The sequence below is a fragment of the Populus nigra genome, chromosome 8 (assembly GCF_951802175.1).
Source record: "Populus nigra chromosome 8, ddPopNigr1.1, whole genome shotgun sequence".
Taxonomy (NCBI): domain Eukaryota; kingdom Viridiplantae; phylum Streptophyta; class Magnoliopsida; order Malpighiales; family Salicaceae; genus Populus; species Populus nigra.
Window position 1 is genome coordinate 21,137,796 of NC_084859.1, and position 16,945 is coordinate 21,154,740.

General features: G+C 37.2%; 1 protein-coding gene and 1 pseudogene across 1 annotated transcript; both read right to left on the minus strand.

Moving 5' to 3' along the window:
• Positions 1–1,211: 1,211 nt before the first annotated feature.
• On the minus strand, positions 1,212–3,697 carry LOC133700325 (G-type lectin S-receptor-like serine/threonine-protein kinase LECRK3). Its single transcript, XM_062123819.1, has one exon. The coding sequence runs from the start codon at positions 3,683–3,685 to the stop codon at positions 1,292–1,294; it is 2,394 nt and encodes a 797-aa protein (XP_061979803.1). The 5' UTR covers positions 3,686–3,697; the 3' UTR covers positions 1,212–1,291.
• A 4,111-nt stretch (positions 3,698–7,808) lies between these two features.
• LOC133702032 (G-type lectin S-receptor-like serine/threonine-protein kinase LECRK2) lies at positions 7,809–14,140 on the minus strand (annotated as a pseudogene).
• Positions 14,141–16,945: the final 2,805 nt, after the last annotated feature.

Here is a 16,945-nt window from a genome sequence, read left to right on the forward strand (position 1 = left end):
TTTTTTAAGACACATTGCATGATTTAGGGCACAAGCCCTCTTCTCTATTTATGCTGGGTATGGCCGTTGGAATAAAATATGAGTCTCCAACTATCTGCGTACGTATCAAATGAATAAATTAATGAAGTAAAAGTAAAGCATTAGAAAATTGTAAGTCTGATCAATAGTCAAGTTTTCTAATATTAACGTGAAGAAAGGGGTGTTCAAAGAAGGGAAATTATTAGCAATAAGTCTTAGAGCAATTACTAATGCCATTGGAATATTAAACGGAGTGGCTTGTTTCAATGGTCACCATTACTAATGGAATTAATCAGGAGCTTCCCTTTTCTTCTGACCACTTCAACTATAAAGGCTTCACTGTTTCTCTTGATTTAGGATTGCGTGTGCTACAAATTTTCTTCATTGAAAATCTCTAAATCTCTGTTCTTTCGGAGAAAATCCAACTAGAACTTGGAGAAAGAAATGCAAAAATGAAGTGTTTTCATACTCAATATCGTTAAATAACTGGTTCCTAAAAAGTCATATATTCTGGTCCTTTTCACGAAATTCTAATAAATCTAGGACAAAAAAAGGACTCGAGAAAAATAACTTATTTTATGATAACAGTTGTTAAAGAATAAATTCAATTCGAAAGCCTCTGAAATCCTAACAATTTATATATTCTAGATTTTGTTTTGAGAAAATTCCACCAAATCTTGGAGAGGAAAAAAAGCCTTTCAAAAGTGGCTTGCTATATATATATGGTATTCTTTGAGAAAATTCCACTAAATCTTTGAGAAAGAAATAACCCGTAAAAAGGATTTATTGTTCAATTTAAAAACAAGAATTATTAGTTAAGATTTTAAATTTTTTATTTATATCATTCTTTGAAAATATTAGATGATATCACATAATATCATGTTTTCACTTGTTGGATTTAGGATTGTGCTTCAGGTTTTTTTTACTGAATTTATCTAAAGGAAATAATTAAAATAAACCTTTTAAGATTAAATTATATTTAACATCCTGAATTTTATACATGCATTAATATATAAAATCCTAAAAGAAAATTAAGAAAAAAATATCTAATAATTATATACAGGCTTGCCTTTATATTCATTTTAAATCTTTTATTTTACTTATTTGTCGTGAACATGGAAAAGAAAAAATAAATAATTGAAAGCATGCGTTTTAAGCCTTATTGTGCGAAGTCTAACACATGAAGCCTGAAATGATAGGAATTACAGATTATTCAATTCAAGGTAGATAGGTAACATTCATTGGCCTTAGCAACAGGATATATTAAAACGATTTAGATTGTGCTGATAAATGAAGAAGGATCAGGAGGAACAGAGACTTGAACACCTCCTTCTAACATCTGCACAACTTTCTTCATTCCAGGTCTTAAAGATGGATCTTCCTGGATGCACCAAATTGCAACCATCACAAACCTCTCTACCCTTTTCATGTCTTCCATTGCCTCTTCATCTTCTTCTACTAAAAGGTTCAACTTTCCTTCTTTAAGGCAATCACATGCCCAGTCTGCAAGAACTATCTGATGTTCTTGCATCGCATTAATCTCAAAGTTCTTTCTGCAGCAAACTAGCTCCAGCAAGAGAATGCCAAAGCTGTAGGTATCTACTTTGGTTGTGACAGGCAGGTTCTTGAACCATTCAGGAGCTACATACCCTTTCGTCCCCCTGATTGCTGTCGTTGTTTTGGTTTGGTCCGTCTTCAACAGCTTGGCTAGTCCGAAATCTGAAATCCTGGCGTTAAGAGATTCGTCGAGCAGGATATTTTGAGGCTTGATATCACAATGGATTATCTGGGAGCTGCATTCTTCATGGAGGTAAAGGAGCCCTCTGGCTACACCGAAAGCAATTTGCATTCTTCGGTGCCAACTAGGCCTTGAATATCCAAATATGTAGTTCGACAAGGAGCCACTGCTCATGTACTCGTAGACCAGAAGGCGATTTTCCCCTTCGTTACAGAATCCAACAAGTTGAACCAGATTCTTGTGATTTGTTCTTCCAATAACTTTCACTTCTGTATTGAATTCTGTGTCGCCCTCCCCGGCCATCTTTTCTAATTTCTTTACTGCGATGAGCGGTTTGTCTTCGTTGGCTAGTGCCCCTCTGTAAACAATTCCAAAAGCACCCCTACCAAGTTCTTCCTTGAATCCTCCTGTAGCTGTTTCCAGCTCATTGTAAGTAAAATTCTGCAGATTCATTTCTGGCATGACATGGAGTTGCTGTACCACCTTTTGTTTTTGGTGGTTCCATCGAGTAAAGAACACGTAGATTCCTAGCAGAGAGAGAACAATTAGAAAGATGGAGCTACCTAAGAGCACCGATCCTGTTGTGATCAAAGTTGATCGATCACTCTTCTTTGCACTTGAACCTGCAGTCCAGTTGCCTTTCCTTACTTTCAGCAGGGCTTTATCACCAATACTTGGATCTGTTACCCCATTCGAGAGAGGGCCTGTCTTCTTCCAACAGTGTCCACTGTTATAAGTGGCAACAGCACAATAGCAGTCACTCAAGCAAGCTTGTCTGCACCAATCCTCGTCCACTGAAAGAAAATCATCATAATCAGTATACGGAAAGTTTGTGTTAAGCATATCCCTGATCATAAAGTTATCTATTTCTTGCGATGGATGGTCACAATCCTGTGAAATAAAGTCTTTCTTGCATCCCTTCCTCTCATCATTTGGATCAAAGAAAGTGTAACCAGGAGGACACTTGCATGTCGGTCTTTGGTCATCTCCTAATATGCAATAACTGTTGAAACCGCAAGCTCCGCTGCCTACTGGTCCCCTAATTACCACGCAGATATTTGAGGGTATGAAGTTTGGCAAAGTCGTCCAGGCCATAGGCCACCTTGTGCTACTGGAAGCAGTCTTTGGATAAGCATATTGCCTAAAAACTCCATCATAGTCTATGGTAGCCCTCAAGTAGAAATCTTGCATTGATACTGAATTAGAGAATACCGAATTAAGCATAGTGCCATTTTGGGCTGCGAGGTACATATAACCAGACTGGTTAAAGACTACCCTATAAGTACCGCTTCCAATAGAACTTTGGGTAGACCAATAAGGAACATTTGAGGTAGTTGTTGGATAACGTGTTGTGTACAATAAGAGATTCCCGTCATTTTGTAGAATGAACATGAATCTTCCATGTGAATAATTCTTTTCCAGGTAGGGAGCAATTAGTTGAGCACCTAAATTCAGATTTTGTGTGGGCAACAGTGTGTCTGTTGGGTCATCAAAACTCTGCCACAAATTGGCACCAGCTTGGCTTGCTACCACGAAGTTTCCCGTGTCAAGCATGGCTGCATAGGCGGCTCCACTTCCACCAAAATCTGGACTCCATATTTGTCTGCCTGATTGATCATTTAGAACCAACTCACCATCTTCCGTAAGTTGTACTCTTGATCCCCCCTGAACTGGATCATTTCTATTAGCTGACCAGACTATGGTTCTTTCGGGTATTTTGTTGAACCATATGGCAAGTAGGTAGCCAGCATCACCAACTTGTTGGAATCCAAAAGCAAATTCCCCAGATGGTGAAGTCCAAGGAAGGTTATCACTTGCAGCAGTGAGAGATAAGCCCAAAGATATGTTGCTGTGAGCCTGACCATTGCTAGAAAATGGCAGCAGCAGAAGAAGAAGGAAGATAAAACAACATGGTAGTTGAAAATCCATGATGTGAAGATACTGTTTGCATGATTTAGGGCACAAGCCCTCTTCTCTATTTATGCTGGGTAATTGCCGTTCGAATAAAATACGAGTCTCCAACTATCCGCGTACGTATCAAATGAATAAATTAATGAAGTCAAAGTAAAGCATTCAAAAAAGGGCAATTATTAGCAATAAGTCTTAGAGCAATTACTAATGCCCGCCATTGGAATATTAAACGGAGTGGCTTGTTTCAATGGTCACCATTACTAATGGAATTAGTCAGGAGCTTCCCTTTTCTTCTGACCACTTCAACTATAAAGGCTTCACTGTTTCTCTTGATTTAGGATTGCGTGTGCTACAAATTTTCTTCATTGAAAATCTCTAAAATCCTGGTCTTCTGGAGAAAATCCAACTAGAACTTGGGGAAAGAAATGCAAAAATGAAGTGTTTTCGTACTCAATATCGTTAAATAACTGGTTCCTAAAAAGTTATATATTGCGGTCCTTTTCATGAAATTCTAATAAATTTCAGAGAAAGTAGAACTCAAGAAAAATAACTTATTTCATAGTAACAGTTGTTAAAGAATAAATTCAAAAGCTAAAGCAAATTAATAAAAATTTAAAATAATAATTTAGTTAATAAAATTTTGATATCACATCAAATAATTAATTTGACCAAAGAATTTAAGATATTAATAATAATTTAAGATATAATTTATATTATTTTATAATAAATATTACTAATGAAATTAATTAGAAGCTTCGTTTTCTCTTCACCACTCCAATTACATAGTTTTAACTTTTTTTTTAATTAAAAATCTCTAAAATCCTAACAAGTTATATACAAAATTTACCGTTTTAACTAGTATTCAATCCATAGAATGATTCCTCTGTTTTTTTTTTTAAAAAAAAACAAGATATAATGGATTCTTCAAGTTCATCACAATCCTCAATTAACACTGATCCTAACAGTCTACATGGTCTTCAATGTTCAGATTTTCAATCAAGAGTTTTTTGTGATTCTGATTGGGCTAGCTAGCCATGAAGATTCTTCCTTTCTACAGCTGTTAAGGCTTGTGCTTTTCTTGTCTCATTTTTTATATTTTAAAAACCATTTAAGGTCAGAAACTTAAATCATTAGGTTGTATTAAGAATGATTACAACTCCTGGCCGCTAAATGATTTGATGAGATTTACTCTCATAATATATTATTAATTTTTCTTGCATGATAACTGATTTACGATGATTAAATATTTTTGGAAATTTTTTGACAGTAAAGGCAATTACTCGTGCTACGAACGGTATGAAAAGATTGTGACCTTGATACATACAAAATCAGTGATTCAAAATTCAGAAATCATATCTACATTGCCACCCACAGAGGCAAAATAGACCTGCAATGGGACCTGCTTGATAGAACTTGGAATTTGTCAAGCTTACTTTTCATGCAGCAGAAGCAGGTCGGTCAGCATTAAATGCACAGTAGTGATTAGAATAGTAAGAGAAGGTGGAATGCACTTGAGATGGCTAAAGCACTATTTTAAAATTTGATTTGACTTAGAACAGGCCAGGTTTCAACAAAAATAAAAAAGAAATTACTTGACTCGGTATGATCGCATAAAACTAGGCATTTCTGATCTTGCCGTGTTACAAGGAGCTAGCCTATTCTTATAAATCTATGGCTATAGAACTTTCTATCAAAATCTGAATAGCGTCTATGAAAAGTATAGCGTGTTGATACGCAGAAATGTTGAATCATTTTACTTTTAAGCTACTGGAAAAAAATATTGGAATAATTTTGGAAACTTAATTGTCCAAGTAGGACGTAAGACTGGTTTTTTGTTCATCTCTTACTTTGATCCATACAGTGGTGTTTGATTCAACAGAGAGCACCTTATATTCTGCCAAGTTCGAGGATCACCAGACCAGCCTAGAATGAGTTCATACGTCAAGAAAGTGACCTCCCCTTACAACTGCAGAAAAAATAAATTCTGCAGAATCTAAAGACACCATTGATTTGATGCTAGAAAATAATATAAAATTATTTTTAAAATGTAACTTAATAATTTAAATTTTTAATTTAATTGGTTCGATATCAGAACTTAATAACTAAACAGCCAGAAATTTAATTAGTATGGTATAAAAACTTTAATAACTAAGTGGTAATTTGAATCTTACTAACCTAATTATAAAATCATACTTGCTATCTCTGCCAACCACTTCATTTATGTTGACATGTTGCTTTTGAAGTTGTGGCCACTGAAAAGAAGAAAGATTAATGGCCAATTAGGCATGCTACTTTCCTGTCTTTCTATGCTGAACAATGCTGAAAACAGCAGCAACAGCATCCAGCTTAAAAGTCAGTGCTTGCTTCACATGGTCTGCAGTAACTAATTGTTGGACATATTCATTATTAAGTTTCTTTAAAGTGAATTAACCTCCTACAATGAACTTAATAGCAAGAATTAGAGCCCAGTAATTGCTTCATCACAACAATATGTATCCAACCTGCTGCGAAAGATCTTATAACCAGCCTCAAGCACACCACAACGTTGCCTTCGTTCTTTTTTTGTAAGTCTGATGAATAATTAAGGAAGGTACTTATGGCATGTATGAAGAATATGATCTTATAGAATGCAAGAGAATGACACACCAGATTTATATGATCTTGCAAGGAGCAGTGTAAAGCAAAACTATAACAGCTATAACTATCAAACCACAGTTCTTGGAAACTAGGACATGCATCGAATACAGCGTTACTTATGTACAGAGCAGCCTTTTGTAGTAGCAGGAAAAACAGAAATGACAAGCACTAATAATCTTGAAGTGAAGAACTTATGGTGGACAAGACACCGGTGAAGAAGCCAATAATCAAGAAAAGGTTACTAGTGAAAGATAATAGGGCTGGCAACGCTACAAAGCTGATTCAACTTGCTGCGTAAAGAAGGCATGGACATGGGGGAACAGGCACTTCAACTACTCCTTCAAGCATCTGTGTAATCAGGGGCGGAGCTAGAATTATTTGTTAGGAGGGGCCATAATTAATATAATAAAATATAATATTTATTTTATTTTATTATACATGCGTTATAAAAAAACATGTATAATTTAGTTTTATTCAAATAACTTACTATAAACATATAATGATTTTGTATAAGGTAAAAGGTTCGAAGAAATACCAAATTGAATCAAAGCAACAAAGTTAATTTCATCTTCATAATATATTCATTAATTTAATGTTGTTGGTCTTTATATCTATCAAATATAAACATACAAAGTATATAAGAAACATTAGCTAAAACGAAGCATTATTTTTTTTCAATAAACTTTGAAATAAAGCAAAAAATAATAAAGAACTATTCTCACTAATCAACGCGGGTTCTTTGTAAACTGAGGCGCATTGGAGTTGCTCAATCATAACTTTAACATTACACATTGGAGTTGGTTCACTAGGCTGCGAGTTATCAATATTTTTTTAAAAAAAAAATCAAATTCTTCTTATTTTGTTCATGGTTCAACCTAAAATCAAAACATATATCGTGAGAAAAAATTGATAATTTTGGTGATTCTGCTAAAAACAAAACATAAAAAAATCAAAGTATAATCAAAACAAACTAATAAAATATATCTAATTAATTAAAAAAACACTATAACAAGAATTCAAAAAACAATTGGTAAAATTAGCAGATCTAAGAAAAAAATGAAGCAAAAATGATAGAATTATATAAAAAAACCTCATCAAATTATTAACAAACATCTCAAAATAAAATAAAAATAGATTTTAAATTTAAGTTACTTTGTTTTGTTTGATGAAAAATAAATTAATTGATGGCTCTGCTTCAATCTTTCCGTTGAAAATTTTTATTTATGATTTTTATTTTTATTTTTGTTTTTGACCGGCTGCAGAATTTATTGCGCAAAATAATGATTATATATTTACAGGATTTATATTAGGGCTATGTAAATTAATTTTAAAAAAAATCAAATTGAAAAATCACACTTAATTACAGTAAAAAAAACTCACATTTGTAGAATAAAAAACCTCATCCACACTTAATTACCTAATAATATATATATATACCTAATAATATATATATATATATATATTATTACTGTAATTATATAATTAAGTGTGATTTATATATATATTACAGGGGCGGAACATTTAGGGGGGGCACTTCAACTACTCCTTCAAGCATCTGTGTAACTTTCCTCATGGTGGGTCGGAGAGATGGATCTTCCTGAATACACCAGAAAGCAATCATCAGAAACCTCTCTAGCTTTTCCATGTCATCTAAGGCTCCGGTATCAGATCCAACGAGGGCATCCAATGTCCCTTCACGATAACAGTCATATGCCCAGTCTGTTAAAATTGCATGTTCTTCTATGGTTGCTTTGCTCTCCACATTTCTTCTGCAACAAATGATCTCTAGCAGAAGTACACCATAGCTATACACATCCACCTTCACAGTGACGGGAAAGTTCCTGAACCATTCAGGTGCAACATACCCTTTTGTCCCTCTGATGGCAGTATGGGTTTGGCTATGATCCAGCAACAAGAGCTTTGCCAAACCAAAGTCAGATATCCTTGCATAGTAATATTCATCCAGAAGTATATTCTGGGCTTGATATCACAATGGATAATTGTAAGACCCAAACTTTTGGGCCAAAACCAAGCCCAAGTTAGCTCAAACCCAACATAAGTTAACCTAGGTATATAAGGAAAAGTTGCAAGAGAATTATTGTTCTCTCTTTTAAGTCTTGTGGCCGCCTTGACCCTCTCCTCATCAAACCAAGGATTTCAGTTTTTGATCTTGAGTTTTGGGTTTAAGAAAAGTGGAAGTAGCAAGTAAGTGATTCTCTCTCATGTTACTTTTAATTATGATTTGTTTATGGAAGGATTAGAGAGAGAGAGAGAGAGAGAGAGAGAGATAGATAGATAGATAGATAGATAGATAGATAGATTAGGGTTTACAAGGATTAGAAGTTTATGTTGTTAAGATTGATTTATGATTATTAAGGGTTTAATGTTAGGTGATTAATTAGTATGTTGTTAGAAATAAGGATTTGTGAGTTGATTTGTTTAAATTAATTTTTATGGGTTAAGAAATTCATTTTTACCTTGCTGGAAAATCTGGACAGATTGGTCTTGAGGTTGAAGATGACCAAATTTTATTTTGGTCCTTGATTTATGAAAATTTCGGTTTAGTCCCTAAAATTTGGAAAAATTACAATTTGACATGGGGGAACAGGCACTTCAACTACTCCTTCAAGCATCTGTGTAACTTTCCTCATGGTGGGTCGGAGAGATGGATCTTCCTGAATACACCAGAAAGCAATCATCAGAAACCTCTCTAGCTTTTCCATGTCATCTAAGGCTCCGGTATCAGATCCAACGAGGGCATCCAATGTCCCTTCACGATAACAGTCATATGCCCAGTCTGTCAAAATTGCCTGTTCTTCTATGGTTGCTTTGCTCTCCACATTTCTTCTGCAACAAATGATCTCTAGCAGAAGTACACCATAGCTATACACATCCACCTTCACAGTGACGGGAAAGTTCCTGAACCATTCAGGTGCAACATACCCTTTTGTCCCTCTGATGGCAGTATGGGTTTGGCTCTGATCCAGCAACAAGAGCTTTGCCAAACCAAAGTCAGATATCCTTGCGTAGTAATATTCATCCAAAAGTATATTCTGGGGCTTGATATCACAATGGATAATCTGATTGCTGCACTCTTCATGCAAGTACAAAAGTCCTCTTGCAACTCCAAAGGCAATTTGGATTCTTTTCTTCCAACCAGGTTTTGCATCTTGAAAAATAAAACTCGATAGACTTCCATTGCTCATGAACTCATACACCAACAACCGTTGATCTCCTGCTTCACAGAATCCCAGCAACCAAACCAGGTTCTTGTGATGGGTCTGGCCGATCACATTTACTTCCGTCTTGAATTCCCTCACACTATCTTCCGCCACATTTTTTAGCTTCTTCACAGCCACAACAATGCTAGACCCTATATGCACTACCCCTTTGTAAACTACTCCAAATGCTCCTCTTCCCTGTTAGGATACTGGCATGCAAACCCGACAAGACAAAAGGCAAGGAATAAGATAAAATGAGAAATGACACACAAGAATTTCCGTGGTTCGCCCAATTGGGTTACGTCCACAGGTAAGTATAGAAGGATTTTACTAAGTAATGTGGGAATTACAACCTCTCTCAAATAATAGGAGAACAACTAAGAATCTCTCTATTATTAGGAGAAAACACCTCACTTACTCTCTCACAAATACCTCATAATTTTGTGGGATTACTCTCTCTTCACTCTCCTCTTCTCTTCTCTATCTTGGTGTGCATATAGGCTTGAATGCATTGCCTATTTATAGGCAAGAGTGAGGGTATAATGGTCATAAATTTAGGAGGAATATATGCCTAACAACTCATCCTCCACTCATACTCCACCGATTATACCAACTCATCCTCCACTCACACTCCACCAATTACAACTCATCTCCCACTCAAATCCCATCAATTATGCCAACTAATTAAAATGGCTTTACATTCTCCCACTTGAAGACTTTGATGCTTTAATCAAGTCTTCACATTTGATTATCTGTGATTCTTCTTCTATCTTTTCTATACTTGCCATCTTCATGCTGCTTACGTTTCTGCTAGGCCATAAGAGGATCTACACCATATATACTTATCAGTGTTGACCGGTTTAGTCAAAGCATCTGCTGGGTTTTCCTTTGTATGAACCTTCTGAAAATCCACACTTCCATCTTCCACCAATTCGCGAACAAAGTGATATTAAACATCTATGTGTTTTGTTCTTGAATGAAATGTTGGATTCCTTGCAATATGTAAGGCACTTTGACTATCACAATACAAAAGAATCTTCTCTTGTTTGTGCCCGAGCTCCTCCATAAGTTTCTTCATCCATATTGCTTCTTTACAAGCTTGTGTAGCTGCCATGTACTCAGCTTCTATTGTGGACAATGCTACAACAGTCTGAAGTTTAGAGACCCAGCTCACAGCTCCTCCTGCAATTATGAACACATAGCATGTAGTGGATTTTCTTTTCTCAAGGTCACCAGTAAAATCTGAGTCAACATAACCTCTGACAGTAAATTCTGATCCTCCATAACATAATGCAACATTTGAGGTACCCTTGATGTATCTCAAGATCCTCTTAATAGTATTCCAATGCTTTCTACCAGGATTTGCCATGTATCGACTAGCTGCTCCCACTGCTTGTGCAATGTCTGGTCTTGTACATATCATGGCAAACATTAAACTTCCCACTGCTGATGCATACGGTACTCGAGACATCTCCATCCTCTCTACTTCATTGCTAGGAGACATACTTGAGGATAATTTGAAGTTAACAGGAAGTGGGGTGGAAATTGGCTTACAATCTTGCATGTTGAAGCATCGCAAGATCTTCTTCAAATAATTCTTCTGAGAAAGCCAAATCTTCCTCTTACTTCTGTCTCGGTGAATTTGCATCCCTAGAATCTTGTTTGCTGGTCCCAAGTCCTTCATATCAAACTCCCTAGCCAATTGTGCCTTCAATTCTTGGACTCGATCTTTGTTGGGGCCTATCACCAACATGTCATCCACGTACAACAACAAAATGATGAAATCTTCTTCAAACCTCTTGTAATACGTACAATGGTCTGAACTGAGTCTGTTGTACCCAAGGCTAATTATGAAGGAATCAAATCTCTTGTACCAACACCTCGGCGCCTGTTTGAGACCATATAGAGATTTGTTCAACCTGCAAACCAAGTTCTCCTTGCCTGTTTCAGCAAAACCCTCTGGTTGGAGCATATAAATTTCTTCTTCAAGTTCTCCATGAAGAAATGCAGTTTTCACATCTAACTGCTCTAAGTGAAGATCAAATATAGCACACATTGCCAAGACTACTCTGATGGTAGTAAGTCGTACCACCGGAGAAAATATCTCATTGAAGTCTATTCTTTCTTTCTGAGCATATCCTTTCACCATCAATCTTGCACGATACCGCTCCACTTGATCATTGCCATCACGCTTTATCTTGTAAACCCATTTGTTGCCAATGGCCTTTCTTCCTTGTGGTAGCGGAACAAGATCCCAAGTGTTATTCTTGTGTAAAGCTTCAATCTCCTCTTGCATTGCTGTCATCCAATAGATACATCTGTGTTTTTGATAGCCTCGTGGAAAGTTGAAGGCTCTCCATCCTCTGTTAGAAGACAGTATGCAATGTTACTCTCAGTAACATATTCTGAGTGCCAAGCCGGTGGCCTTCTTTCACGAGTCGACCGCCGAACTTCAGGAGTTTCAGTCTCTATTTGTTCTTGCTCTTCATGCTCTGGTACAACTTCAGAAGAAGCATGATTCTGAGTATTTTCCACATGAACTGCTGTAGTCTCCTTTAGAATGCTATTATGTTCTTCCATTTGCATTTTACCTTCTGCAAATATGACATCTCTGCTGATGACTACCTTGTGGGCAGTGGGATCCCACAAGCGATACCCCTTCACTCCATCAGCATATCCCAAGAATACACATTTTCTGGATTTTGAATTCAGTTTGCTAACTTCTTGTGTATTGTACATCACGTACACAGGACTTCCAAATATATGCAATTAAGAATAATCCGCTGGTTTTCCAGTCCACATCTCCATCGGTGTCTTCAGCTCAATTGCAGTTGATGGAGATCAATTTATCACATAACAGGCGGTATTGACTGCTTCTGCCCAGAATGACTTTTCTAGACCTGCAGCCTTCAACATTGCTCTTGTTCTTTCCAATAGAGTTCTATTCATCCGCTCTGCCACTCCATTTTGTTGTGGAGTGTATGTCGTTGTGAACTGCCTTTTGATACCTTCATGTTGACAGAAGTTATCAAATTCATCACTGGTATATTCTCCTCCATTGTCAGTCCTCAAACACTTGTGGGATTACTCTCTCTTCACTCTCCTCTTCTCTTCTCTATCTTGGTGTGCATATAGGCTTGAATGCATTGCCTATTTATAGGCAAGAGTGAGGGTATAATGGTCATAAATTTAGGAGGAATATATGCCTAACAACTCATCCTCCACTCACACTCCACCAATTACAACTCATCTCCCACTCAAATCCCATCAATTATGCCAACTAATTAAAATGGCTTTACATTCCCAACTCTTCCTTGAACCCCTCTGTTGCTTCTGCAAGCTCTTGGTAAGTAAAACACCTCAAATTTGTTTCGACAGCACCGTCTTTCTGAGGAATTCTCTTTGTTCTCCTGCGGTAGATGAAAAAAAAACCCATTCAAATTGCACAAACCAACAAAAAGTTCACAAACACAGAGCAACCCAAAAACACAGATCCCTACAGGATCAAACCGTCTCTGTCTTTTTTGTTTTTAGGGGAATAAGGACTTCGTGGATTGACATTACTTCTCTTGACTTTGAGAAGAGCCTTCCCATTAAGATTAGTGTGTACTCTTCCATTCGAGAGTGGTAGCTTCTTCTTCCAACACATATCACCAGATCTGAAAATAGCGACAGCACACATACAATCATTCAAGCAAGACTGTCTGCACTTTTCTTCAGTGAAAGGCTGCAAGAGAGCGTAGTTAGATGTTGGCCAATCTGTATTTGTAAGTTCTTCAAAATCATACAAATCTTCCACGGGAGCCACCTCATCTTCTTCACAGCTTTGCATGTAGTTTGGTCTGCAACTTCCATACTGATCATTTGGATCGAGTAACGAGTATCCTCCAGGGCATTCGCAGATTGGTCTTCGATCTGAATTCAGCCTGCAGACGTTGTTGAACCCATAGGTTCCACTGCCAGCACTAACAAAACTTGCTTGGCAAATATTATCTGGTTGAGACCAAATTGGTGTCCACCTTTCATTACCTGTAGATGCTTTTGGGTGATAATGTTGGGTATACGACCAAAGTCCCACATTGGCTAGAAGTGGGGAGGATCATGGGTATATAAGGATGGACAAATATCTCCATTGGTATGAGGCCTTTTGGGTATAGCCCAAGAGCAAATCCATGAGGGCTTAGGCTCAAAATGGACAATATCATACCAATGTGGAGATAAGTGGTGTCCATAGTCCTTACAAGTGGTATCAGAGCCAGGCCCCAGAGTTAGCCATGATGGATGAATCCTCGGAATGCCGAACAAAAAGTGGTGGGCCCCCAATCACGATGTAATCTATGGATCAGCTCTATTGGATAGGCGATGTGCTCCCTTCATGGACGTGTCCTGATCCCAACACGATGAAGAGGAGTTGACCTAGAAAGAGCAAAAACTCTCAAGTCAGGTAGTGCTCTCCGGATGCTTCATGGACGTGTCCTGACCCCAACACGGTGAAGTAGAGAATGAAGAATCCTGGTTGGTAGAGAGTGGACGGATGAATGATCGGTTTGAGGGGAGGCTCGGTGGTCCTTTGTTCGAGGGGAGGATTGTTGGGTATACAACCAAAGTCCCACATTGGCTAGAAGTGGGGAGGATCATGGGTATATAAGGATGGATAAATATCTCCATTGGTATGAGGCCTTTTGGGTATAGCCCAAGAGCAAATCCATGAGGGCTTATGCCCAAAATGGACATTGTATGTTAATCTTGATGAAATTATCTAGTTCTTAAAGCTACCATTAAATTGAATCATTAGTGCGGACACTTTGATTGTTTATTGGTTATGATTAGTTATATGGCGGATCCCTTCAATATTAGCTCCCTTTCCATTTAAAACTAGTTTGGATTTTATTCTTTCCTTCTCTTTCGATTTAATGTCCTATTTCTTTAGCTTCCCTTTTAATCACTTATAGGATTTTTTATCAATTTTTTAGTCAGATAAATTCTCTTTTTTTACAAGCGGGGCAAGTTTTTGAGTGCTAAACACGGTAAGGTTGAGTGCTAAACACAGAGAGGGTGAGTGTAAACACTAGTGATTTACTTTGTCTACTGATTCTATGTCTACTTCAAGCAACTCTGCATCTGTAATTCCAGTGTTCAATGGTGAACACTATCACATTTGGGCTGTCAAGATGAGATTTTATTTAAGATCTCAAGGCTTGTGGAATGTAGTAGTGTCTGAATCTGATCCAACACCATTGACAGCAAACCCCACAATTGCTCAAATGAAGGCACATGAAAAAGAAAAACTCAAGAAGGACAAAGCCATCACCTGCCTACATTCTGGTCTTGCAGATCACATCTTTACCAAAATTATGGACTTGGAAACACCAAAACAGGTATGGGACAAGCTTCACGGTGAATTTGAGGGAAGTAGCAGAGTTAAAACTGTTAGACTTCTTGCATTGAAAAGGGAGTTTGAGTTGATGAAAATGAAAGATAATGAATCTGTCAAAGATTATTCTGGCAGATTAATGGATGTTGTAAACCAAATGAGGCTTCTTGGCAAGGCTTTTACAGACCATAAGGTGGTAGAGAAAATCATGGTTTCAGTACCACAGAAGTTTGAAGCCAAAATTTCTGCAATAGAAAAGTCTTGTGATCTGAACAATCTCACTATTGCAGAATTAACCAGCAAACTTCATGTACAAGAGCAAAGAGTCCAAATGAGAGATGAAGAGGCTATTGAAGGAGCTTTCCAAGCAAACACCAAGGAAAGGGGTTCTAGAAACTTGCAACGAAAGAAGCCTTTCAAGTTTACCAAGGGAAAAACTGAAATGTCTTCAAGAAAGTAAAATTACTCACCTTGCTCTCATTGTAAGAGAACCAACCATGCTGAGAAGGATTGTTGGTATAAAGACAAACCTTCTTTCAAATGCACATTCTGCAATAATCTCGGTCACAATGAGAAATATTGCAGAGCAAAGAAGAAACAATCTCAACAACATATTCACCAGCAAGCAAATGTTTCAGAAGAAGAAAAAGAGGACACTAAGCACTTGTTTATGGCATCACAAGTTATTAGTTCTCATGAACAGAATATTTGGCTCATTGATAGTGGCTGCACTAGTCACATGACCAAACATCTCGCAATTTTTTCTTCCATTGATAAATCAATTCAACCAAAAGTCAAGCTGGGAAATGGTGATGTTGTGCAGGCTAAAGGAAGAGGAACGATTGCTGTCAGCACCAAAAGAGGTACAAAGATTATCAATAATGTTCTTTATATTCCTGAACTAGATCAAAATCTGCTTAGTGTTGCACAAATGCTAAGGAATGGTTATGCAGTCTCCTTTAAAGAAAGGTTTTGTTTTATCACTGATACACATGGATTAGAGATAGCAAAACTCAAAATGGATGGTAATAGCTTCTATTTGAAGCTTGATGCAGTTGAAGGGCATGTCTTTTATGCTAAGGTTGATGAGAGTATTATGTGGCACAAAAGATATGGTCATTTCAACTTCAAGTCTTTAAAGTTTATGCATGATGCTGGTATGGTAGATGATATGCCTGAAATCCATGTTAGTGACCAAACTTGTGATAGCTGTGAACTTGGGAAGCAACATCGACAACCATTTCCTCAAAGTATATCAAAAGGAGCCACTCACAAGCTAGAATTAGTCCATTCAGACATCTGTGGACCAATGAGCACAGCTTCATTAAGCAATAATCTGTATTTTATTCTCTTCATTGATGATTTCAGCAGAATGACTTGGGTTTATTTTCTGAAAACCAAGTCACAAGCACTTTCTATGTTCAGCAACTTCAAGAAAATGGTGGAAACTCAATGTGGTCAGAAAATTAAGAAGCTCAGAACTGATAATGGAGGAGAGTATACTTCAAAAGAGTTCAGTGTTTTTGTCAAGAAGCTGGAATTGTGCATCAGCTGACAGTTCCATACTCACCACAACAGAATGGAGTTTCAGAGAGGAAGAACAGGATTGTGATGGAGATGACAAAGTGCATTCTGTTTGAAAAGAAGCTACCAAAGTTTCTATGGGCTGAAGCTGTAAACACGTCAGTTTACTTGCTCAACAGACTACCAACAAAGTCTGTTCAAGACAGAACACCATTGGAGGCATGGTCTGGTGTTAAGCCTACTGTCAAACATCTCAAAGTGTTTGGATCATTGTGCTATTTTCATGTGCCATCTGCTAGAAGAGGGAAACTTGATGAAAGAGCTGAAAAAGGAATTTTTGTGGGATATGCAACAGAATCTAAAGGTTACAAAATATACAATCTGAGTGCAGCTAAAGTCCAGATTAGCAGAGATGTTCATTTTGATGAAAATTCTTACTGGAAGTGGGGCTTAAAGGAAGTTGATTGCACAACCACAGCTGCTCTTGAACCAGCAGTAGAAGGAACTGGAGATCAACCAGAC

What these genes read in the sequence shown, in the direction of transcription:
- LOC133700325 (XM_062123819.1), bottom strand. Translation starts at nt 3,685, where the DNA reads ATGGATTTTCAACTACCATGTTGTTTTATCTTCCTTCTTCTTCTGCTG.